The sequence below is a fragment of the Prinia subflava genome, chromosome 26, assembly GCF_021018805.1.
Source record: "Prinia subflava isolate CZ2003 ecotype Zambia chromosome 26, Cam_Psub_1.2, whole genome shotgun sequence".
NCBI lineage: Eukaryota > Metazoa > Chordata > Aves > Passeriformes > Cisticolidae > Prinia > Prinia subflava.
In genome coordinates, this window is record NC_086272.1 from 4,467,501 (window position 1) to 4,493,318 (window position 25,818).

The following is a 25,818-nucleotide window of genomic DNA, read 5'->3' on the forward strand; positions in this document are numbered from 1 at the left end:
CCCCCTCACCTGTCACAGCCTCAGTAGAGATATGGTCAATCTTCTTCTTCCCCCGCAGGCCGTAGAGGTGGAAGCGGTACAGATGGGACGGGGATAGCCCTGGCACTGTCACCAGGCGAGACCCCCCATCAATGGGCAAGGCCTGGGGCTGGCCATGGGCATCCCGGTACTGCAGCATGAAGGAGTCAAATGAGCCCTCGGGGACACTCCACTGCAGCTGCACAGAGTTGGATGTGACACTGGAGACCTTCAGCTCCTCCAGCACCGCTCGCACCGGGAGTGCCTCAGGTTCAGGGGACTCAGTTTTGGGTGTCTTCTGTTGGGGCTCCTCTGAGGGCAAGGGTTCCTCATTGGCTGCATTGGAGAGGAGATGGTAATAGGCATATGCACCCAAACATCCCTCCAAATGCCCATCTGACAAACCACTAATTAATCCATCCATCCATCCATCCATCCATGCATCCATCCATGCATCCATCCATCCATCCATCCATCCACCCGTCCTTTTACATTTTGGACCATTCATTCTCGAAACCATCATATACCCTTCCACCCAACAACAGGATATACCACGCACATTTTCCTTTAATTTCTTTAATCTCACGCTTCATTGGATAATCCAACCACACAACCACTCATGTCATATGTAAATCTACTAGCAAACAGCCCCCCAAAATTCATCATCTGTCATCCATCCATCCGTCCATCCATCCATCCATCCATCTATCCATCCATCCATCCATCCTTCCATTCTTCCCATCACAAACCCAGGATCCAGAACAATCACCTAGACAGTTCCATATCCATCCATCTGTCTCTTTCTTATCACATCCCTCCATGCCATCACCCATCCCACCACCACATCCCATTGACAATCTTCCATTGATCCATCACTGAATCCATCCTTCATGGACAGATGATGAGGGAAACATTGAAGGATAGATGGATGAATTATAACTGCAGATTATGATGATGGTTATAGATGGTAGATGAAGATGATGGATGATGAGGGATAATTTGTGGTTGCTGCAGCTGATGGTGAATGACAGATGATGGAAGGTGCAAGTCAATAGCTGGGTGGATGGGCTGATGGTTGATAAGATGGTACTGAGTCATTGGCTGCTCCTTGGTGGGTAAGTGATGGACATGGGATCCCTTGATGCCTCCATTTCTTGATGCCTCCATCCCTTTGACTTTCTGCCTCACCTGTGACAGTGTCAGTGGAGACACGGTCAATCCTTTTGCCTCCACGCAGCCCATAGAGGTGGAAGCGGTACCGACGGGACGGGGACAGGCCTGGCACCGTCACCGAGCGAGACCCGCCATCGATGGGCAGGGCCTGGGGCTGGCCCTGGGCATCCCGGTACTGCAGCATGAAGGAGTCAAAGGAGCCCTTGGGGACAGTCCACTGCATCTGTACAGAGGTGGGGGTGATGCTGGACACCCTCAGCTCCTCCAGCACTGGTCTTGCTGAAGTGGCCTCAGATGTGGGGGCCTCAGTTTGGAGTTTCTCGTTTTGCGGTTCCTCGGTTGGCAGGGGCCGTTCCTCTGGCTCTTCTGGTGCTGCCAGGGAGAGGGTATGGCGATGGGTATGTCCATCCAAACATCCATCCACCAACCCACCAACCAACCAACAAACCCATCCATCCATCCATCCATGAAATCATGATTCTTTTCACACACTTTTCCCTTCAACTCCTTCTTTAATCTCACCCTCCATTTCATCATCCAACCACCAAACCACCGATCTGATTTGATCTCTCAAGCAACTATCATTCTTCCCTTACAAAATTTCCTGCATTATCCATCTTCATCCATCCATCATCCATCCTGTTTCCCTTAGTGATTCATTGAATTCAACCCTCTATGCACACTCCCATTACCATGCACCTCCCAAGCCCAGGGCGCATATCAGCCACCGGCTCAGCCGCAAATTTTCTGTCCATCCAACCATCCATCCATCCATCCATCCATCCATCCATCCATCCATCCATCCATCCATCCACCTACTCAACTAACAAGCCCACCCGGGAGACTCCATCCATTTTTGATCATCCACCTATCTCTTCCTCCAAGTCTGCATTCATCCTTCCCTTCCTTTAATCCTGCATCTATCCATACGATATCAGGCCCTCCAATGACCTTCAACTATCCCGCCATCCATCCATCCATCCATCCATCCATCCATCCATCCATCCATCCATCCATCCTCCATCCATCCATCCATCCAATCACCCATTCCTCCAATCCTCCACAACTCCACCACTCCATCCCTTCATCCAATCACCAATTACTCCATTCCTTGATGCCTCCATTTCTCCACCTATCCATTTTCTTCACCTATGCGTCCACCAACCCTTCCTCCCCCTGACCTTCCCCTTCACCTGTCACAGCCTCAATAGAGACATGGGTAATTTTCTTCCTGCCGTGCATTCCGTAGAGGTGGAAGCGGTACCGATGGAACGGGAACAGTCCTGATACTGTCACTGAGCGAGACCCCCCATCGATGTGCAGGGCCTGGGGCTGGCCCTGGGCATCCTGGTACTGCAGCATGAAGGAGTCAAACGAGCCCTCGGGGACACTCCACTGCAGCTGCACAGAGTTGGGTGTGACACTGGAGACCTTCAGCTCCTCCAGCACCGCTCGCACTGGGAGTACCTCAGGTTCAGGGGACTCAGTTTTGGGTGTCTCCTGTTGGGGCTCCTCTGAGGGCAAGGGTTCTTCACTGGCTGCATTGGAGAGGAGATGGAAATGGGCATAAGCATCTCTGTGTCCCTCCAAATGTCCATCCCAGAACCCATTAAATAATCCATTCATCCTTACATCCATCCATCCATCCATCCATCCTTTTACATTTTGGACCATTCAATCTCGAAACCATCACATACCCTTCCACCCAACAACAGGATATACCACACACATTTTCCTTTAACTTCTTTAATCTCACCCTCCATTGGATAATCCAACCACACAACCACTCATCTCATATCTCAAAATACCAGCAAACTGCCCCAAAATTAACCATCCGTCTTCTGTCCATCCATCCTTCCATCCATTTTTCCTATTACAAACTCAACATCCAGCACAACCACCTAGACAATTTCAACACCTATCTATTTCTTTCCTATCAAAACTCTCCACAACTTCACCTGTCCCACTCCAATCTCCAATGGACAATCTTCCATTCATCCACCACTGAATCCATCCTTGATGGATGAAATGATGGAAACCTTAAAGGATAGATGGATGCATGATAACTGATGAATGAGGGTGATGGTGATACATGGTAGATGAAAATTATGAATGACGATGAATAATTGATGATTGCAGCTGCTGATGGTGGATGATGGATGATGGATGATGGACGATGGACGATGGACGATGGATGATGGAAGGTGCAAGCCAATAGCTGGGTGGATGGGCTGATGGTTGATAAGATGGTACTGAGTCATTGGCTGCTCGTTGGTGGGTAAGTGATGGACATGGGATCCCTTGATGCCTCCATTTCTTGATGCCTCCATCCCTTTGACTTTCTGCCTCACCTGTGACAGTGTCAGTGGAGACACGGTCAATTCTTTTGCCTCCACGCAGCCCATAGAGGTGGAAGCAGTACCGACGGGACGGGGACAGGCCTGGCACCGTCACCGAGCGAGACCCGCCATCGATGGGCAGGGCCTGGGGCTGGCCCTGGGCATCCCGGTACTGCAGCATGAAGGAGTCAAAGAAGCCATTGGGGACAGTCCACTGCATCTGTACAGAGGTGGGGGTGATGCTGGACACCCTCAGCTCCTCCAGCACTGGTCTTGCTGGAGTGGCCTCAGATATGGGGGCCTGAGTTTGGGGTTTCTCGTGCTGTGGTTCCGCTGTGGACATAGGGAGTTCCTCTGGCTCTTCTGGTGCTGCCAGAGAGAGGGGATGGTGATGGATATATCCATTGAAATATCCATCTATCACCCACCCACCCACCAACCAACATATCCATCCATCCGACCATCCATCCATCCATCCATCCATCCAATCACCCATTCCTCCATTTCTCCACTCCTTCAGCACTCTATCTCTTCCTTTAATTTCCCATTCCTCCACCACTTGCTCCCTCCATCTCTCCATATTCCCATTTTCTTCATCCATACGTCCACCGACCCTTCCCCCTGCCTACCTTTCTCCCTTACCTGTCACAGCCTCAGTAGAGACATGGTCAATCCTTTTCCCAGCCCGCAGACCATAGAGGTGGAAGCGGTACTGGCGGGATGGGGACAGTCCCGGCACTGTCACCGAGCGAGACCCCCCATCGATGGGCAGGGCCTGGGGCTGGCCCCAGGCATCCCGGTACTGCAGCATGAAGGAGTCAAAGGAGCCCTTGGGGACACTCCACTGCAGCTGCACAGAGTTGGGTGTGACACTGGAGACCTTCAGCTCTTCCACTGCTGGTGGTATTGGGAGTGCCTCAGGTGTAGAGGACTCAGTTTTGGGCATCTCCTGTTGGGACTCCTCTGAAGGCAAGGGTTCTTCACTGGCTGCAATGGAGAGGAGATGGTAATGGGCATAGGCACCCATGTGTCCATTCAAATGTCCATCCTACATCCCACTAAATAATCCATCAATCCTTTCATCCATCCATCCAGCCATCCATCCATTTTTCCTATCACACACCCAACATCCAGCACAACCACCTAGTCAGTTCCACATCCACCTTTCTCGTTCTTACGACATCTCTCCATGCCTTCACCCTCCCAACTCCCTTTTCTCATGGACAATCTTCCATTCATCCATCACTGAATCCATCCTTCATGGACAGATGATGAGGGAAACATTGAAGCATAGATGGATGAATGATAACTGCAGATTATGGTGATGGTGTTACACAATAGATGAAGATGATGAATGATAATGGATAATTGATGGTTGCTGCCGCTGATGGTGAATGATGGATGATGGAAGGTGCAAGTCAATAGCTGGGTGGATGGGCTGATGGTTGATCAGATGGTGCTGAGTCATTGGCTGCTCGTGGGTCGGTGTGTGATGGACATGGGATCCCTTGATGCCTCCATTTCTTGATGCCTCCATCCCTTTGACTTTCTGCCTCACCTGTGACAGTGTCAGTGGAGACACGGTCAATCCTTTTGCCTCCACGCAGCCCATAGAGGTGGAAGCGGTACCGACGGGACGGGGACAGGCCTGGCACCGTCACCGAGCGAGACCCGCCATCGATGGGCAGGGCCTGGGGCTGGCCCTGGGCATCCCGGTACTGCAGCATGAAGGAGTCAAAGGAGCCCTTGGGGACAGTCCATTGCAGCTGTGCAGACGTGGGGGTGATGCTGGACACCCTCAGCTCCTCCAGCACTGGTCTTGCTGGAGTGGCCTCAGATGTGGTGGTCTCAGTTTGGGGTTTCTCGTGCTGTGGTTCCTCTGTGGACATAGGGAGTTCCTGTGGCTCCTCTGGTGCTGCCAGGGAGAGGGGATGGTGATGGATATGCCCATTGAAACATCCATCTATCACCCACCCACCCACCAACCAACCAACCAACCAACATATCCATCCATCCATCCATCCATCCGTCCGTCCATCCAATCACCCATTCCTCCATTTCTCCACTCCTTCAGCACTCTATCTTTTCCTTTAATTTCCTATTCCTCTATCACTTGATCCCTCCATCTCTCCATATTCCCATTTACTTCATCCATACATCCACCAACCCTTCCCCCTGCCTACCTTTCCCCCTTACCTGTCACAGCCTCAGTAGAGACATGGTCAATCCTTTTCCCAGCCCGCAGCCCGTAGAGGTGGAAGCGGTACTGGCGGGATGGGGACAGCCCTGGCACTGTCACTGAGTGGGACCCACCATCGATGGGCAAGGCCTGGGGCTGGCCCAGGGCATCCCGGTACTGCAGCATGAAGGAGTCAAACGAGCCCTTGGGGACACTCCACTGCAGCTGTACAGAGTTGGGTGTGACACTGGAGACTTTCAGCTCCTCCAGTGCTGCTGGCACTGGGAGTGCCTCAGGTGTAGGGGACTCAGTTTTGGGTGTTTCCTGTTGGGGCTCCTCTGAAGGCAAGGGTTCTTCACTGGCTGCAATAGAGAGGAGACTGTAATGGGCATAGGCACCCATGTGACCCTCCAAATGTCCATCCCACAACCCATTAAATAACCCATTCATCCATCCATCCATCCACCCATCCCTTTACATTTTGGACCATTCATTCTGGAACCAATCATATACTCTTCCACCAAACAACAGGTCATATCTTGCACATTTTCCTTTAACTTCTTTAATCTCACCCTCCAATGGATCATCCAAACACACAACCAGTCATCTCATATATCAAACTACCAGCAAACAGCCCCAAAACTCATCATCCATCCATCCATCCATCCATCCATCCATCCATCCATCCATCCATCCATCCATCCATCCATCCATCCACCCATCCATCCATCCATCCTACCATCCATCCACCCACCCATCCACCTATCCACCCATCCATCCATCCTTCCATTCTTCCCATGACACACCCAACATCCAACGCAAACCCCTAGACAGTTCCACATCCATCTGTTTCATTCTTACCAGATCCCTCCATGCCTTCACCTCTCCCACCCTCATTTCCCATGGATAATCTTCCATTCATCCATCACTGAATCCATCCTTCATGGACAGATGATGAGGGAAACATTGAAGGATAGATGGATGCATGATAAGTAACAGATCATGGTGATGGTGATACACGGATGATGAAGATGATGGATGATGAGGGATAATTGGTGGTTGCTGCCGCTGATGGTGAATGTCAGATGATGGAAGGTGCAAGTCAGTAGCTGGGTGGATGGGCTGATGGTTGATCAGATGGTGCTGAGTCATTGGCTGCTCCTTGGTGGGTAAGTGATGGACATGGGATCCCTTGATGCCTCCATTTCTTGATGCCTCCATCCCTTTGACTTTCTGCCTCACCTGTGACAGTGTCAGTGGAGACACAGTCAATCCTTTTGCCTCCACACAGCCCATAGAGGTGGAAGCGGTACCGACGGGACGGGGACAGGCCTGGCACCGTCACCGAGCGAGACCCGCCATCGATGGGCAGGGCCTGGGGCTGGCCCTGGGCATCCCGGTACTGCAGCATGAAGGAGTCAAAGGAGCCCTTGGGGACAGTCCACTGCATCTGTACAGAGGTGGGGGTGATGCTGGACACCCTCAGCTCCTCCAGCACTGGTCTTGCTGGAGTGTCTTCAGATGTGGGGGCCTGAGTTTGGGGTTTCTCGTGCTGTGGTTCCTCTGTGGGAAGGAGGAGTTCCTGTGGCTCTTCTGCTGCTGCCATGGAGATGGGATTGTGATGGGTGTATCCATCCAAACCTCCATCCACCACCTACCATCAAACCCATCCATCCACACTTCCACATTCCCCCTAACCTTCCTGCTCCCTGTGATAGCCTCGACTAAGACATTGTCCATCCTTTTCCCTATCTGCAACCCACAGAGTTGGAAGCGGTACCGGTGGGATGGCTGTAGCCTCAGCATTTTCACCATTTGGGACCTGCCATCAATAGGCAAGGCCTGGGGCTGGCCCTGTATATCCTAGTTCTGCAGCAGGAAGGACTCAAATGAGCCCTCACGGACACTCCACTGTAGCTGTACAGAGTTGGTGCAACCCTGGATACTCCCAGCTCCTTCAGCACTGCCCAATGCAGACATCCCTCAAATAGTGGGGACTTAATTTCGGGCTTCTCCTGTTGGAGCTCTTCTGTGGGCAGGGGCAGTTTCTCTGGCTCTGCTTTGGCTGTGATGGAACAGGGATGGTGACAGCTGTGTAAAAGTCTGTGTTCCTCCAAATGTCCATCCCACCAGTCACCAACCATCCATCCATCCATCCATCCATCCATCCATCCATCCATCCATCCATCCATCCATCCATCCATCCATTCTTCCATCTCCTCAACCATTCATTCTGCCACTCTTTATCCACCCATCCATCTAACCATGGGTGATACCATGGACATTTTCCTTCAACTCCTCCTTTAATTTCACACTGCATTGGGTTATCCAACTACTCACTCAGTGATTTGACATGTCAATCCGTCAACAAAACGCTCTCAATCATGAATCATCCATCATCCATCCATCCATCCATCCATCCATCCATCCATCCATCACAACGCCCTCCCCGCCCCCCCCCACCCCCCGCCCAGTTCCATATCCATCTCTGGTTCTTTCTTCCCATATTCCTCCAGACCTCTGTCCCTCCCAACCTCATTCCCCAAGAACATTCTTCCATTTATCCATCCATCATTGATGGATGAAGGATGATGAATGGGTGGATGGAAGAATGGATGGATGGAAGATGATTGATGAATGATGATGATTGATGAATGATGATGATGATGGTGGTGATACATGGTAGATGAAAATTATGGATGATAATGGTGGATAATAGATCGATGATGATGATAGTGGAAAGCAAATGTTGGTTGCCAGGTCAGTGGAAGGGTCAATGGTCAATGGTTGATTGGGTGGTGCCCAAGTCAGCAGGTGCTCACTGAGAGATGTGGATGGAATGGGGTGGGATCTCTTGATCCATCCACCTCTGCATGCATCCGTCCATCCCTCTGACCTTTCATCTCACCTGTGGTAATGTCAATAGAGACACGGTCAGTCTTCTTCTTGCCCCGCAGCCCGTAGAGGTGGAAGCGGTACCGGCGGGATGGGGACAGTCCCGGCACTGTCACCGAGCGAGACCCCCCATCGATGGGCAGGGCCTGGGGCTGGCCCTGGGCATCCCGGTACTGCAGCATGAAGGAGTCAAAGGAGCCCTCAGGAACACTCCACTGCAGCTGCATGGAGCTGGGCGTGACACTGGAGACCTTCAGCTCCCCCAGCACTGCCTGGACAGATGGGGTGGTCTCACTTTGTGGTTTCTCTTGTTTTTGCTCCTCAGAGGGCAGGGGCAACTGCTCTGGCTCTTCTGTGCCTGCAATGGGTGATGCCATGGGAATCTATGAGTCCATCAAATCATCCATCCCACCACCCCCCATTTAACGCATACATCCTTCCATTTACACTTTTATCAGCAGGAATATTCATTCCAGCACCCATCATCTACCCATCCATTTAACTACAGGTCATACCATGCACATTTTCCTTCAACTCCTTTAATCTCACCCTGCATTGGGTCATCCAACCACCTACCCACTGATCTGATATGTCAAACCACTGACAAACTGCCCCAACAGCTATCATCCATTATCCATCTTCATCCATTCATCTATTTTTATCCATCCATTCATCCATTCATTCTGTTTACTTCAGTCAGTCCTTGAATACGGCCCTATTTAAATGTGATTTGAATGCAATCTAACATCCCTATTCCCCTACACTCACTCCTGTGGACCTGATATTTCTGGGCCTGTGAAGATTTTAGCTTGCTGGTAGCTGCTAACTCCTTTCCCAAGGGAAAAGTCTCTTAAGAAAGTTTCTTCCCAAAACAATCATGGCAAAACAACTATCCTTTCCCAAAACAATCTTTTCTCCAGGTAGTGTTTTGCCTTTCTAGTTCTCAGGGAAAACATTTTGGCTGTTTTTTTGGTTTGACCAATGGGATTGGCGAGGTGTCATTCCTGTTCACCAGTCATGTTGGGTCTGTGTCAGAACACCTTGTAAAAGGCAGTAAGATGTAAACAAGAAAGCTTTCTTTTTATGCCTTTGCCTTTCGGAGGGATTTTGGAGTTTCTTGTCTTTTTTCATGTCGTACAGCGACGCACTCCCTCACTCACTCAGAGCAAAATCCAGCCATGGATCAAAATCAGCCACATGTGCACTGTCCATGCATCCATTCAGCATTTATCCATCCAATCCACCCAGGAAGCCCCTCTCCACTGATATATCATCCATCACCATCCACGCATTCCCCATCATTCCCCTGTCCTTCAGGAGCCAACCAACTCACCCAGGAGCCACCATTTATTTTCAATCATCTACCGATTCCTCATATTTTTTTCTATCCATCCATCCATCCATCCATCCATCCATCCATCCATCCATCCATCCATCCATCCATCCATCCATCCTTCATCTTTCCACTCCTGCACCTCTCAATCTCTTCCTTCACCCACCCATTCCCCCCTCCCTCAATTCCTCCCTCTCTCCCTCCCTCTATGCACCCTCATGCCCCTGACCTTCTCCCTTACCTGTCACAGCCTCTGTGGAGACATGGTCAATCTTCCTCCTACCTTGCAGCCCATAGAGGTGGAAGTGATAGCGGTGGGATGGGGACAGCCCTGGCACTGTCACCGAGTGGGATCTCCCATCGATGGGCAGGGCCTGGGGCTGGCCCTGCGCATCCCGGTACTGCAGCATGAAGGAGTCAAAGGGGCCCTTGGGGACAGTCCATTGCAGCTGTGCAGAGTCAGGCCTGACACTGGAGACCCTCAGCTCACCCAGCACTGCCTGTGCAAGGGGTGCCACAGATGCAGGGGACCCGGTTTGATGTTTTTCATGTTGGGGGTTCTCAGAGGGCAGGGGTAGCTCCTCTGGCTCTGCTGCACCTGTGGTGGAGAGTAGATAATGATGAGTATGGGAATGTCTGTGTTCATCCAAACATCCACCCCATCACCCAGCAACCAACCCATCCATTCATTCACAGGGCATATCAAACACCTTTTCCTTCATCTCATTCTTTAATCTCACCTTCCACTAGGTCATCCAACCACCCAGCCACTGATCTGTCAAACCACCAACAAAATGCCCCCAACAACAATCATGGATCATCCATCCATCCATCCATCCATCCATCCATCCACTCCTGCACCTCCTCCACCTCAACCCACTCATTCCTCCACCCCTTGATCCCTCCATCTCTCCATATATCCATCTTCTTCACCCATCCACCCTGTCCCCTCTGACCATCCCCCTTACCTGTCACAACCTCAGTGGAGACATGGTCAAGCTTCTTCCTGCCCCGCAGCCCATAGAGGTGGAAGCGGTACCGGCGGGATGGGGACAGGCCTGGCACTGTCACCGAGCGGGACCCGCCATAAATGGGCAAGGCCTGGGGCTGGCCCTGGGCATCCCGGTACTGCAGTGTGAAGGAGTCAAAGGAGCTCTTGGGGACAGTCCACTGCAGCTGCACAGAGTTGGGTGTGACACTGGAGACCCTCAGCTCCCCTAGCACTGCCCGTGCTGGGGACGCATTAGATGCAGGGGCCTCCGTTTGGGATTTCTCCTGTTGGGGCTCTTCTGAGTGCAAGGACAGCTCCTCTGGTTCTTCTGCAGCTGTGATGGAGAGGGGATGGTGATGGAAGTGTCCAACTGAACATCCATCCACACCTTCATCTCCTGAATCATTCATTTCGGCTTTCATTGTCCACTCATCCATTCAAACATGGTTCTTTGCATGAACCTTTCCCTTCAACTGATTCTTTAACTTCCTCCTCCTTTGGATCATCCAACCACCCAACCACTGATTTTATACATCAAACGCCTGCAAATTGCCCCAACACCCATCATCCATTCATCACTGATCATCATCATTATCATCACCATCCATCATTACCCATCACAGTCACCATCCTTCCATCCATGCATCCATCCTTCCTTCCATCCATCCATCCATCCATCCATCCATCCATCCATCCACCCCACCATGCTCTTACCCATCCCGCACCTCTGAGCTGGTGAACTTGGGACTGGGGGAAACTGCGGACAGCTTGGGTGGAAGGATAGGGGTGATGGGTGAAGGATGATGATGGTAACAAAGATGATGGGTGATGATGATGTCAGTGGGTGCTTGATAGCAGGTAGAGATGGGATGACATGGGATATTTTGATCTCTCCATCTATCATGCATTCAATCATCCATCCATCCTCACCTGTGCTGACATCAGTGGAGACATGGTCGATCCTCTTCCCACCCCGCAGCCCATAGAGGTGGAAGCGGTACCGGCGGGATGGGGACAGGCCTGGCACTGTCACTGAGCGGGACCCGCCATCAATGGGCAGGGCCTGGGGCTGGCCCTCGGCATCCCGGTACTGCAGCATGAAGGAGTCAAACGAGTCCTCAGGGACAGTCCACTGCAGCTGCATGGAGCTGGGCGTGATGCTGTTGACACTGAGGTCACCCAGGACTGGCCGGGATGGACGCAGCTCCGCTGGCTCGGCTTTGACTGCAATGGAGTGAGAACAGTGTGGGCACAGGCATCTGTCTGTCCATTCACTTGGTCATTCATGTCTCCAGCCCTCCCTCCATCTATCCCTCCCATATCCTTCCACCTCTTCATCCTTCCCCTCCTCCATTCATGTCTCCATTCATCAGTCTCTCCATTCCTCTATCTATGTGCCATCCATCCATCCATCCATCCATCCATCCATCCATCCATCCATCCATCCATCCATCCATCCATCCATCCATCCCTTCTCTCTCCATACCAGGTATCACAGAATCACAGAATCTTCTGAATTGGATGGGACCCACAAGGGTCATCAAATCCAACACCTGAGCTCATCCCATCCATCACCTCTCACATCCATACCTGGTTTCCCCACATCCTTCCATGGCTTCATCAGCTCCATACCATCCATGTCCTCCCATTCCAGCACCAGCTCCTGGTTTCCACCCTTCCCTGCCCCAGAGAGTGTGTTACAGGACATCCCTGTCACCCCGTCTCTCATTCCCCTCCCCAGGATGTCCTTCCCCCTGTCCCCAGTTGTCCTCCTCCTTCTCAGGATGTTCCTTCCACCCATCGTCCCCATCCTTCCTGTTCCTCTTTCCCCCTCCCCTCCATCCCACCCTCCCTGGAGTGTCCCTTCCCTGCCCTGTCCCATTCCCCACTCCCACCATCCCCCCACTACCTCCCCGCATTCCCCTCACTGTGATGTTCCTTTCTCCCCATGACCCCTTTCTCTCTTCCCTTGTACCCTCCATCCCTGAGACATTCTTTCCCCTCATTCCCCTCCACAATGTCCCACCCTCTCCCGGTTCAGTCCCTGCTGTGACATCCACCTGTGGGTCCCTGTCCTCTCCCAAGGGCTGCCTGCCGGCGCAGGATGTAGGCCAGGATGGCACGGGCCACCCCTGGCACTGTCTGGTTGCCACGGAGTGGGAAGTTGGTGGCCCGAAGGTGGCTCTCGAGACGCTGGAGCAGGGATCCACTGTACGTGGACAGCCGGGCCACCAGGTCCTGCAGGGAGGGGATGCCTGGGGATAGTGGGGGCCATGGGGACACTGGGGGCCACAGGGGTGGAGAGGACCCTGGAAACACTGGGGACTCTGGGGACACTGGCAACTCTGGGAACTCTGGGGGCAAAGGGGACTGTGGGGACACTGGTGACGCTGAGAAATCTGGTGACACTGATGACTCTGGTGATGCTGGTGACTCTGGGGATTCTGGTGACACTGATGACCTTGGGGGTGCTGGGGATCCCAGGGGCCCTCGAGCTACTGGGGATGCTGGAACCTTGGGGGATGCTGGCGACCCCAGAGACTCAGGTGACCCCAAGGACAAGTCCGGTGATATGGGTGACACTGGTGAACCTGGGGACCCCAGTGACCCTGGGGATCCTGGGGACTCCGGAGACCCTCGGGCTGATGGTGCCACTGCTGGGGACCCCAGGGAGCCCTGAGGTGACCCTGGGGACCCCTCATAGTGGGGCACAGGCGGGATGAGCGCTGTGGAGCAAAGGGGATCCATGTCACCAATCCGTCGCAGATAGTCCCTGGGGGACATCCCTGTCCCTACCCTGTCCAGATCCCTGGGCCATCCCCACCCTGTCCCCATGTCCATGTTACCCCTGTATCCATGCCTATGCTACCCCTATCCCTGGTCCCCCAGTATTCCTGTTCCCATCCTTGTCCCCACTCCCTTGGCCATGCCATCACTGTCCCCAACCCCATCCTTGTGCCATCCCATCTCTGTTCAATGCCACACTGTCCCCATGCTGTCACCAGCCCTGTGCCATTCCCACCCCTGTGCAATTCCTGACCACACATCTGGGCTGTCCCCTTAACTGTGACACTGCGCTATCGCTGTCACCATGCCTCTCATCCCTTTCCCCATGCCCATGCCAGTCCCAACCCCATCCTTGTCCCCTTGCTATCCCTGTCCCCATGGTGACCCTTGGCATAACTGTCCCCATCCCTGTGCCATCCCCATTCTCATTCCTGTCTGTATACCCATACCATCTGTATACCATCCTGTCCCTGTTCCCATGCCACCCACTGTCCCCACTGCTGTCCTTCCATCCTCCCACTCATTCCTGTCCCTACTGTCTCCCTAACTCCATCTCTATGCCTCTTGCCTTGTCCCTAGGTGTCCCCACCTGTGCCCAGGTGCAGGACCCCAGGGCTTCTCCATCCTCATCCCTATGTCATTCCCACCCTCACCCCTGTCCCTGTTGCCCCAGCCCCTTCCCTGTTCCCATGGTGTTTCCAGGCATCCCTGTGGTGTCCCCAAGTGTCCCCACCTGTGCGCAGACGCAGGACCCCGGGTGCCCCCAGATGTGGCCCCCGCCGGGCTTGGACCAGCAGCTCGAAGGGGTGGCCTGGGGACAGCCCTGTCACTGAGAAGGCGACAGCAGAGCTGGGCAGTTCATGCGTTGTCATGGCCACAGGGTCGTCCTGGGGATGGGGACAGTGTGAGGGGCTGGGAGGGGACACCAGGGGGAGATACTGGGGACACATTGAGGACACAATGAGGACACCTTAGGAACATGTTGGGAAATTCAGGGGCACGTTGGAGACATGTTGGGGACATACTGAGGACACCATGTGGCAACTCATTAGGGATGTGTTGGGGGATGCATTGGGGACACCATGGGAACACACTGGGAACATGGTGGAGACACGATAGGGAGCACTGGAAACACAGGACACAGGTTGAGGACACTATGGAACATACTGGGGTCATATTGGGGACATGCTGGGGGCATGCATGGGCACATGTTTGGGACACACTGCAGGGGCTTACGAGGGACACATTTGGGACACATAGGGGATACCACTGAAGACACCATGGGGACACATGGGGATGATTTGGGGACATATTGGGGTCATCCCATTGTGGCCACACCAGTGGCACTGAGGTCTTGCCCCTTCCATGTCCCTGTTCCCCTCTGTGTCCCCTCCTGTCCCTATCCCATCTCCATGCCCCCACCCCCATGTCTCCTGTGTCCCCACTCACCAGGGGAACAAGGGTCACCCGGTAGCCATCAGGAGGAACGAGGGGCTGGGGCCAGGTGATGCGCAGGGACGTTGGGGTACGGGAGGCCAACCGTGGTGTTACCCAGGGCACCTCTGAGGGGACAGTGCAGGGACACCATGGGGACACCCATCAGATGGGGATGCCCTGGGATAGGGACACCGTGGGGACACCACAGGGACACCCTGGGATGGGGCATCTAGGGAATGGGGGCACCGTGGGAAGACCCTAGGACATGCTGATGACACCCTGAGGACACAATGAGATGGGGACACTCAGGGATGAGGCACTGGGAGGCACTGGGAGCGGCACATAGGGACACTTGGGGACACACTGAGGGGGCATGAGAACCCCCCATGGATGGGGAGAGAAGTGGGGGTGTACTGGGAGCACTGGGATGGGAGCACTGGAGGAACTCTGAAGGGCACTGGGGAACAGTTGGGTGCGCACTGGTGTCACAGTTGGACCCCCAGGATGGGACAGGAGGAGGGGAGGCATTGGAAGCGCTGAGGTGGTGTCACTGGGAAGTCGCTGGAGAGACACTGGGAGCACTGGGAGCCACCGATGTCCAGCAGATACCCCTCCCATCCAGGAGGGGAATCTCAGTGGGGGGGCTGAGGGGCACTGAGGTGGTTAAGACGCGAGCTCAAGGAGGGGTACCGGGAGCACTGAGGGGGCAGAGTCACGCACCGATGTCGCAGCGGGCGCCGCCCCATCCCGGCGCGCAGGCGGGGGTGGCGCAGTCGGGGCCGCTGAACCCCGGGAAGCAGCGGCAGCGCCCGCGCTCGCACCGGCCCTGGTCACTGCAGCCGCGCGGGCACGCGGGGGGCGGGGGAGGGGCCTCGACCGAGGGGGCGGGGCAGGCGCAGCCGCCGCCGGCAGGGGGCGCACAGAGTTGCACCGACCGGCCTGGGGGACACGGGAGGGACACAGGCAGTGACCCCCCACTGACCCCCAGTGACCCCCCCCAATGACTCCCCAAGGACCCCCGAGTGACCCCTCAGTGACACCCCCACTGACCTCCCAGTGACCCCCATTGATGTCCCAGTGACCCCCCCAGTTACCCCTCAATGATCCCCCAGTGACCCCCCAATGACCCCCCAGTGACCCCCCAGTGGCCCTCTCAGTAACCCCTCCCAGTGACCTCCCAATGACTGCCAGTGACTCACACTGGCCCCCCAGTGACCCCCCCAATGACTTCCTCTGACCCCCACTGATCCTGGCAGCGACCCCCCCAGTGACGTCCCAGTGATCTCCCCAATGACCCTGCAATGACGGCCCAATGATCCCCCCAGTGACCCCCTAATGACCTCCAGTGACTGTCTCAGTAACCCCCCAATGACCCCCCCAGTGAACTCCCACTGACCCCCCAGTGACCCCAATGACTGCCAGTGACTTGCACTGACCCCCCAGTGATCCCTACTGATCCTGGCAGTGACACCCCCGACCCCCCAGTGACCCCTCAACGACCCCCCCAGTGACCCCAATGACTGCCAGTGACTCGCACTGCCCCCCCAGTGACACCCCTTTGACCCCCACTGATCCCAGCAGTGACCCCCCAGTGACCCAAATGACTGCCAGTGACTTGCACTGGCCCCCCAATGACCCCCCTAGTGACCTCCCACTGTTCCCCACTGATTCTGGCAATGACCCCCCAGTGACCTCCCACTGATCCCGGCAGTGAACCCCCCCACTGATCCCCCAGTGACACCCCACTGACCCCCAACGGGATCCCCACTGACATCTCCAATGACCACAAGGACCATCATGACCCCAATGTCCCTACAAACAATCACCTCAGTGACTCCCTAATGACCCCCAATGACTCCCCCAGTGATCCCCCAATGACCCTCCCTGTCCTTCATCCTCCCCTGCCCGCTGTGTCCCCTCCATATCCCTAACCTTTGCTACCTGTCCCAGCCTAGGGTCTGCCATGTCCCCTCCCTGTCCCTATGAGCCCCGTGTTCCCCCATGTCCCCCTGCCCTCCCTGTGTTCCCCTGTCCCAGCCGGGGGCTCCCCTGTGTTGTCCCTCCTCGTCCCCTGTTACCTGTCCCGGCCTGGGGTCCCCCCGTGTCCCCACAGTGTCCTCTCAGTGCCTGCACATGCCCCTCGAGCTCCCGCAGGCGCCTCAGCACATCCGCCAGTGCTGCCCCACACGTCTCAGAGGGGGGCTCGGGGGGAGACGTGGCAGGGGACACTGAAGGGGACACTGCCGGGGACACTGCCTCCCCCCGCAGTGCCAGTGCCAGCAGGAGAAGCCGCAGTTCCAGGGTCACCGGCATCATCCTGGGGGAAAACAGGGGGACATGGGGACACCCGGAGACAACCACAAGAGATCACTGCGGAGAGACACGGGGACAACAGTGGGGAGACACCCATGGGGGGACACAGGCACATGTGGGGGGGACACAAGGACACCTATGGGGACAGAAAGGGCACACAGACACACGGCAGGAAGATGCAGGGACATCCATAGGGACACACAAGCACCAATAAAGGACGTAGGGATAGCTGTGGGGACTTCCAAGGGAAACAACCCACGGGGAGGATGTGGAGACACCCTGGGGTCACACATGAAGCACAGGGAACACCCACGGGGGGGATGCAGGGGGAGAGGGACACCTTGGGAGACATCCACGCTGACACAGAAGGGGAAGAGAGACAGCCGGGGGACACCCAGAAACACAGGGGACATCCCGAGGATACACGCGCATCAGTACGGGATACAGGAACATCTCTGGGGACACCTGAGCGACACAGGGACACACAGGAGGGGGACACAGGGAGAACAGGGACAGTTGTAGGGACCTGGGGGACATTGCTGGAGACACACAGACACCCCAAACCATAGCAGCTCCCGGTAACCCCCAGTGACTTCAGTTACGCCCTCAGGAACTCCCAGTGATTCCCAGTCCTCCTCAGTCCCTGCAATCCCCACAGCTCCCCCAGAGCTTCTAGTGCCCCCCCTTCGCCCAGTGCACCCCGATTCCTCCAGCCTTCCACAGTGTGCCCTGGTTCCCCCCAGACCCCCCGTTCCCACAGTGCCTCCAGTTCCGCCCCCCCCGTCCCTCCCAGCCCCTGCCAGCCCTTCTCAGCTCTCCCAGTCCCTCCCAGTGCCCCCAATTCCCCCCCAGTTCTCTCAGTGCCCCCCAGTCCTGCTCTGTTCTCCCAAGCCCCGCCCCGTCACCCCCCAGTGACCCCAGTTCCCCCAGTCCCTCCTGTGCCCCCCCAGCGACCTTCCAGACCCCCAGCCGCCCCGGTACCTCCGGTCGGTCCCGCTGCGCTCTCGCTCTGGGTCGGGCGGGGTGGCTCGTGAGGGGCGTGTCCTGGGGCGTGGTCAGGGCGTGGCCGGGGGAGTGTCCTGGACCACTCCCTCCCCGCTACCCCCAGGGGAGCCGCCCCCGCCCGTGTTTGGGGCGTCGCCATGGAAACCAAACAACCGAGACGGAAGGGCTCTCAGTGCTCCCAGTGCTCCCAGTGACACCAGTAACGTGCCTCAGACTGACCTCCGCCTCACAAGAACCCCAGTGTAGCCCATCTCAGTGCTCCCAGTGACACCAGTAACGTGCCCGAGACTGACCTCCAGCTCACAAGAACCCCAGCATAATCCATCCCAGTGCTCCCAGTGACACCAGTAACGTGCCCCAGACTGACCCCCAGCTCACAAGAACCCCACTGTAGCCCATCCCAGTGCTCCCAGTGACACCAATAACATGCCCCAGACTGACCCCTCGGCTCACAAGAACCCCAGTGTAATCCAACCCAGTGCTCCCAGTGACACCACTAACACAGCACAGCATATCCCAGCGCTCCCAGTAGTGTAGGAACTGTCCTACAACTCATTCCAGTCCTGCCAGTAACATCAGTAACACAGGACACCTTATCCCAGTGCTCCCAACAGCAGCAGTGGCCGCAGTGCCACCTTCCCTCCAGCCCCCAGTGCTCCCAGTAACACCAGTAATATGGCACAGCATCACCCATGGCTCCCAGTACCACCAATATGGCCCATCCCAGTGACACCAGTAACACGGGAAAGCCCATCCTAGTGGTCCCAGGAACCCCAGTATAGCCTGCCCCAGTGCTCCCGGTGACACCAGTAATGTGGCACAGCGCACCCCAGTCCTCCTAGTAACACCAGGATGGCCGATTGCAGTGACACCAGTAACCCCTAAACCCCCAGTAAGCCTAACCCATGACACCTAGTAACACATCCTGATCCTCCCAGTGACACCAGTAACATGGCACAGTCCACCCCAGTGCTCCCAGTTACACCAGTATAGTCTGTCCAGATGCTCCCAGTAACACCAGTAATGTGGCACAGCCTGACCCAGGGCTCCCAGTAACACCAGCTTGGCTCATCCCAGTGCTCCCAGTCCCCCAGCACAACCCCTCCCAGTCCTGCCAGTTCTCCCAGTACGGGCGTGGCCGTGACTCACTGCCTCGGCAGCAACAACAACAGCAGGGGGGGTAGGGAGGGGGGGCTCCTGGGATCCCCAAAAGGTCGGGAGTGGGGGGCAGACGTGGGCGGGAGCAGAGTGGGGGGAGCACCCTGTGTCCACCCGATGTCTTCCTCTAGTCCTCCCCGTTTTCTCCCCTCCGTGTGTCCCCCCCGCCCCTGCCAAGGAATTTTCTCCATCAACACGATTAGCTCATAGGGGGGGAGGGGCGGGGGGGCCCTGCCGGGGGGGTCCCGGCGCCCGCCCCAGCCCCACTCCCTACGCGTTTATTGTTTGTTTTATTGATCTGCTGACGTTCAGATTTGTAGATCTATTGATTGATTTCACACTCGGTCACTGTGACAGCCCTGGCCCCGAAGTCACCCTCTCCCCGACGGTGACCCCATCCTTGTTCCCCATGTCCCCACTGCCCCTCCCCCTCCAGCGTCCCCACCCCTGTTCTCACAGTCTCCATCCCCAGTGTCCCCCTCCCAGCCCTAGTTCTCGCCCTCCTCATCCCCAGCGTCCCCCGCTGTCCCCCACGGGAGGGTCCTCAGCTCCCCGGGGGTCCCCAGCTCCCGCAGCTGTCCCCCCTCCAGCAGGGCCACCCTCGGTGCCCGCTGGGCCAGGGCCACCCGCCCTGTCACCAGCAGCACCGCTGACCCACCGGGACCGCCGGGACACAGCAGCTCCTGCTCCACCTGTGGGGACACAGCAGGGACAGGGCGCATGAGGACATGGGGGGACATGGTGGAGATGGGAGACATGGGGGCATCAGGGTGGAGTGCATAGTGAGGGACCTGGGGAGTGGGGACATGTGGACCTAGAGGACATTGGGACCAAGGGGGCCCTGGGATTTGGGTCATGTGGGACAAGGATCTAGGTATAGGAGGATGTGGGGACCCAGGGAAGGGGGGACACTGGGACCAAGGGGGGGACACTGGATGCAGGGGCAGGGACCTGGGGCTCCCAGGGCAGAGGGAATCGCATGAGACATGGGGGCAGCAACCAAGGGGACATGGGGACCCAGGGGACCCAGGGCATATGGGGGACATGAGGATTGAGGACGCAGCAGACACAGGGAGTGAGGACCCAGGGGATGGGGCCATGGGACACAGGGACAGGGCTGTGACCTACCTGGTGCCGGGTCACAGGATCGAGTGAACGAGTGGGCTCATCCAGCACCAGCACTCGGGGGGTCCTGAGCAGGGCCCGGGCCAGCGCCACTCCTTGTGCCTGCCCCCCTGAAAGCTGCATCCCCCGTGGGCCCACCTCTAGGGACAGAAGGGACACCATGGGAACACCACAAGGATGTTGTGGGGACACCACGGGGATGTGGTGTGGACACATTGGGGATCCACACCCACTAGTGCACCCACCTCTCCGGGGACAGTGAGGGGACAGGGAGGAGGCAGAGAGGTGACACTGAGGGGACACCATGGGAAATTAAGAGCAGGCAGAGAGTGGACAGCAAGGGTACAACGGGACACTGTGGTGACAGAATGGGGACACTGTGGGGACACCATGGAGACACGTTTGGGACACCAAGGGGAGACATTGGGGACATGTTAAGAAGCTACAACCCCTGCATCCCCAGCTCTGGGGTGCACAGGGAGAACAGAGATGTGACAGCAAGGCAACAGCGAGGCGACAGGAGGAATATGGTGGGGAGACCATGGGAACATTACGGATGCCTTGAGAACGGTGAGGTGACATCATGGGAACAGTAGGGGACACTATGAGAACATCAAGGGGTCACGATAGGGACACACTGGGGAAACTGGGGAGACCAAGGGGACTTTTGGATGGGGACTGGGAACACTGCAGGGGGACCACGGGAACACTTGCTGTACCTGTGTCATAGCCGTGTGGCAGCTGTTGGGCCCAAGTGTGCACCCCAACCCGCCGCGCTGCTGCCACCACCTGTGTCCCCTCCTTGTGTCCCCAGCCCAGCGTGATGTTGGCGCTTAGGGAGCGAGACAAGATGGATGGGCACTGCAGGACACCAGCCACCTGTGGGGACAGGGGACATGGGGGAACATGGCACCAAATAGGGATTAGGCAGGGACAAGGAGGAAACATATGGAGACATGGGGTGGTGGCAGGGTCATGGTGAGGCTGCCTGGTGACATAGGGATGGTTGTGAAGAACTGTTGGGAACATAGGAGTGACCTGAGGGTGGCAGTGGGGATGTGTTGAGAGCATAGGGCGACGTGGTGATCATGGCTGTTGGGACAATGGGTGACCTGGGGGTAGCCATGGTAACCTACTGGCGACACAGGGGTGGAACTGGGGACCCAGGTGACACAGAGGTGGAATTGGGGACCCACGGGTTGGTGCGGAGGCACCCACTGGTGACCTTGGGGAGGCAGTAGGGACCCATTTGGGGCACAGGAGTGACTTGGGGGTAGCAATGGGGACCTGTTGACGACCAGGTGCACACCCAGAGGTGGCTGTGGGGACTTGCTGGGGACAACAGGTTGCTCAGGGTGGCCATGGGACCACACTGGAGAGGTTTGGTGACAAGGGGACAGCAGCAGGGGATGGATGGTGACCTAGGAGTGGCAGTGGCAGCTCGGGGGTGGCCCGTGCGCGTCACCTGTTGCCGCAGAGCAGGGTCCGAGTGAGGGCTCAGGGGAATCCCGTCCAGCAGCACCGTCCCACCCGCCAGGGGGCGCAGCCCCAGCGCCGCAGCCACCAGCGAGCTCTTCCCACCGCCAGGGGGCGCCAGCACGGCCACAACGTCCCCGGGGCGCAGCGACAGCGACACCCCCTGGTGGCAGGAACAGGGATCGCACCCGACACCTCCCCTTGTCCCTTGTGTCCCCTCCGTATCCCCAATATCCCCTTGTGCTCATGTCCTATATCCCCCCAAGTCCCATGTTTCCCCATGTCCTCCCCATGTCCCCCTATGTCTCATGTGCCCCCCATGTTCACAATACCCTCATGCCTCCCCATGCCCCTGTGTCACCATCACCTTGAGGACTGGCTCGGACCGGCCAGGGTATGACACCCAGACATCCTTGAGGCACAGGCCTTGAGTCCATGTGGTCTCATGGAGGGTGACAGGTGATGGTGGCCCTGCAGGTGCCACCAGCCTGGCCTTCTCCAGCAGTTCCAGGAGTGTCTCAGAGGAGCCAATGGCCTTGGCCAGGATAGGAAAGTACCAGAGCAAAGCCTGGGGACATGGGCACATTGGGGACACAGGGACATGAAGAGGACATGTGGAGATATGAGGTGATATAGGGGAGCTATGGCATGGCCTGGGGACATGGGAGGACTTGGGAGACACAAGGGACATTGGGGATACAGGAGACAGTGGGACATGGGAGGTAATGGAGACATGGGGGGACGCTGGGGACATGGAAAAGCCTGGGAACACAGGGGAGCATGGGGTAACTTAGGGACAGGGAGAGGCACAGCCAGGTGAGGATGGGGCCTGGGGGCACGGAGGGGTCACAGCAAGGTTATGTTGAAGACTCGGAAGAAGACACATGGCTGGGACAGGCTGGGGAGATGGGGAACAGGCATGGGGACATGGATGGGGACACAGGGAGCTGGTGGGCACACAGCAGGTTCACACTGGGACATAAGGGAGGGAACCTGAGGACATGGGGTGTACACAACAGGGAGGGGCTGGGGACACAGGAGACAGAGATGGGAACACAGCCAGGAGAGCATGGGGACATGGTAGGCAGACATGGGACACGGGGAATGGGGTTGGGGACAGGCTGGGGACAGGAGAGAACACACGGGGGACATGTATGGGACACACTCATCACCTCCATGGCCCTGGTGAAGTGCAGCTGGCACATGAGGATGGTCACCAGCTCCCCAGGGGTGACGGTCCCTGTGGTCACAAAGTGTCCCCCCAAGAGGAGCAGCGCCAGCTTCAGGGCCAGTGCAGGGAACTGCAGACACAATGACACAGGGTGTTAGCCCAGCCTCATGGCCACTGTGTCCCCCTTCCCCAGGCAACCATCCCCATCCCACTCAGCCCTAGACCACCATGTCTGCATGTCCCCTGGCCCTACACTGCTTCTCCCCATGTTCTGCCACCCCTGTGCCACCATGTCCTCCTGGCCCCTGGCCCTTTGATGCTGTGTCCCTGTCCCCCAGGCCCTGTCACCACATGTCCCATCCCTGTATGGCCATGCCCCCGTCCCCATGTCTTCATCCCCCTGGCACCACATCCAATGTGACGTCCTGCTGCCATGTCCCCATGTCTTCTATTCCAATGCCCCCTGCCACCACGTGACCTTGCCCCCAGCCCTGTGCCAGCACATCCCCGATTCCCGGGCTGCTGTTCCTCATACCCCTGTGCCCCCGATGTCTCCATACCCCACTGGCCCAGAGCCCAGCTGCATAGGCCAGCGCCTCCCTCCTCTCCAGCTGGTATCTCTGGGCGAAGCGCTGCTGGACACGCTTGATGGCACCGGCCTCATGCCCAAAGGCCCGGACGGTCCCCATGGCCCTCAGAGACTCCAGGGCCACCGCCGTGGTGCTGGCCTGTGCCAACTGCACCTGCTGTGCCAGCTCCTGTGGACACGGAGAACAGGGGCTCAACCCTGGGGTCACAGTGGAGACAGGGGGGTCACCGTGGGGATGCAGAGGGGCCACCACAAGAGTGAGGAGACACTGGATGGGTGGAGGAGGACAGGGGATCATTGCAGGGTCACTATGGGGTCACAGAGGGAATAGGAGGGTCAGCACAGAGTCACCATGGGGTCATGAGGGGATGGGAAAGTCACTTGGGGGTCACCACGGGGATGGGAGGTGGGGGGACTGGGAGGAAACAGGGGACAAGAGGAGGTGACAGTGGGCATGGGGAAGTGACTACAGGCACATGGAGGGGACAGGATGGACTTGGAGTGAAGTCAAGGTTCAGGGAGGTGACAATGGCCCCTCACACGCCATATCCCCTCAGTACCTGTTGGATGGACCCGACCTTGTGTGGCAGCAGCACAAAAAGGGGCAGTGCCAGGAAGGTGAGCAGGCCCAGCACCGGGGACAGCCAGAACACCGTGGCCAACAGTGACACAGCCCGTGTCAACGCCCACAGCGCTGACACCAGCCCTTGGGCCAGCGTCGAGTGCGCCGCTTCAGCGTCCCCTGTCACCCGCTCAGCCACCGCGCCTGGCGTGTCCCCTAGGCTGCTCCCCGGCCTGGGCACGTCCCCGCGCAGCACCGCGGCCACCGCGCCGCGCTGGAGCCGGTCCCGCGCCCGCGTCAGCGCCACAGCTGCCATGCTGTCACAGACCAGCTCGGTGATGGCACTGCGGGGACAGCGGGGTCAGCGGAGCCGCGGGGTCACTGGCACCTCGGGGTGTCCCTGTGGCTCCGGTGTCACCCACCTGCCAAGCCCTGCCAGCACAAGGGGCCACACGGCCGCTGTTGCATCCTCCTGTGTCACCCGGTCGGTGACACGGCCCGTGAAGTACGGGGCAGCCACTTCACCTGTGGGGACACGGCATCAGGGTGGGGGGCCCCAAACACCCAGAAACAGGGTGGTGGCCCCTGAACTGGGGGCTGAGGCCCGAAAATTGGATCCTAACCACTCCAAAAACTGTGTCTTGAGTCCCAAAGTTGGATCCTGATTCCCCAGAGTGGGTGCTCACTACCTGTAAATTGGGTCCTGACCCACAAATTGGTTTCCGACCTCCCTCAAATCAGATCCTGCCTCCCCCAAATTGGGTTCTGACTCCTCCAATTTGCCTTGCAATCTCCCATCGAGTCCTGCCCCCCCCCCTAGTTATGTCCAAATCCTCTAAATCAGATCCCGAAGCCCCTCAAAGGGGTCCCCCCGGTCGGGGTCCCCCCGTACCAAGGGCAGAAGCCGACATCAGCCCCCCCACCAGCATCCAGCGCCCGCACTCAGGGCGCAGCAGGGCCAGGAGCCGGCATATGGGGGGAGACAGCATCGCGGGCAGAGGGCTCGGTGGGTCCTGCTGGGTCCTGCTGGGTCCTGCTGGGTCCTGCTGGGTCCCGGTCCCGCTCCCTCTTGGTCCCGGTTCTTCTCGCAGTTGGTTCTGGAGGGTCCCAGAGTGTCCGTGCGGGTCCCGGTACTGCTCCCGGTGTGTCCCAGTCCGGATTTTTTGGGTGCTGGAGGGTTCCGGTGTGATTGATGCCACCCCGATCCGGCCGGGCCACTTCCCATCCACCGCCGCGATTTCCCGGAATACCTTAAAGATGCGCGGGG

The 25,818-nt window shown here is 57.2% G+C and overlaps 2 protein-coding genes across 2 annotated transcripts in view; both read right to left on the minus strand.

The window, feature by feature from the left end:
• Positions 1–18,465, minus strand: part of LOC134562038 (tenascin-X-like) — a 35,146-nt gene extending 16,681 nt beyond the window's left edge. The window contains 19 exon segments of the mRNA XM_063419488.1: positions 10–354; positions 1,207–1,563; positions 2,385–2,729; positions 3,543–3,899; positions 4,173–4,517; positions 5,089–5,445; positions 5,727–6,071; positions 6,952–7,308; positions 8,618–8,962; positions 10,179–10,535; positions 10,906–11,262; positions 11,859–12,152; positions 12,519–12,608; positions 12,989–13,654; positions 14,449–14,602; positions 15,165–15,277; positions 15,873–16,091; positions 17,231–17,469; positions 18,420–18,465. Coding sequence (XP_063275558.1) covers positions 10–354; positions 1,207–1,563; positions 2,385–2,729; positions 3,543–3,899; positions 4,173–4,517; positions 5,089–5,445; positions 5,727–6,071; positions 6,952–7,308; positions 8,618–8,962; positions 10,179–10,535; positions 10,906–11,262; positions 11,859–12,152; positions 12,519–12,608; positions 12,989–13,654; positions 14,449–14,602; positions 15,165–15,277; positions 15,873–16,091; positions 17,231–17,468 — 5,641 coding nt within the window. The 5' untranslated portion in view covers position 17,469; positions 18,420–18,465.
• Positions 18,466–20,091: 1,626 nt separating this feature from the next.
• On the minus strand, positions 20,092–25,817 carry LOC134562046 (antigen peptide transporter 1-like). The gene is made up of 10 exons (XM_063419504.1): positions 25,444–25,817; positions 24,974–25,076; positions 24,550–24,895; positions 23,961–24,158; positions 23,402–23,530; positions 22,597–22,797; positions 22,219–22,392; positions 21,473–21,632; positions 20,757–20,893; positions 20,092–20,320 (listed from the first exon to the last, which is right to left on the minus strand). Exons 1-10 carry the CDS (start codon positions 25,538–25,540, stop codon positions 20,117–20,119), a joined length of 1,749 nt encoding a protein of 582 aa, XP_063275574.1. The 5' UTR covers positions 25,541–25,817; the 3' UTR covers positions 20,092–20,116.
• Position 25,818: the final 1 nt, after the last annotated feature.

What these genes read in the sequence shown, in the direction of transcription:
- LOC134562046 (XM_063419504.1), bottom strand. Translation starts at nt 25,540, where the DNA reads ATGCTGTCTCCCCCCATATGCCGGCTCCTGGCCCTGCTGCGCCCTGAG. An exon ending in CTGGGCTCTGGGCCAGTGGG is followed by an intron (nt 23,531 to 23,960) that starts GTATGGAGACAT and finishes TTGTGTCTGCAG; the next exon opens with TTCCCTGCACTGGCCCTGAA. An exon ending in ATCCTGTGACCCGGCACCAG is followed by an intron (nt 20,321 to 20,756) that starts GTAGGTCACAGC and finishes GTGTCCCCACAG; the next exon opens with GTGGAGCAGGAGCTGCTGTG.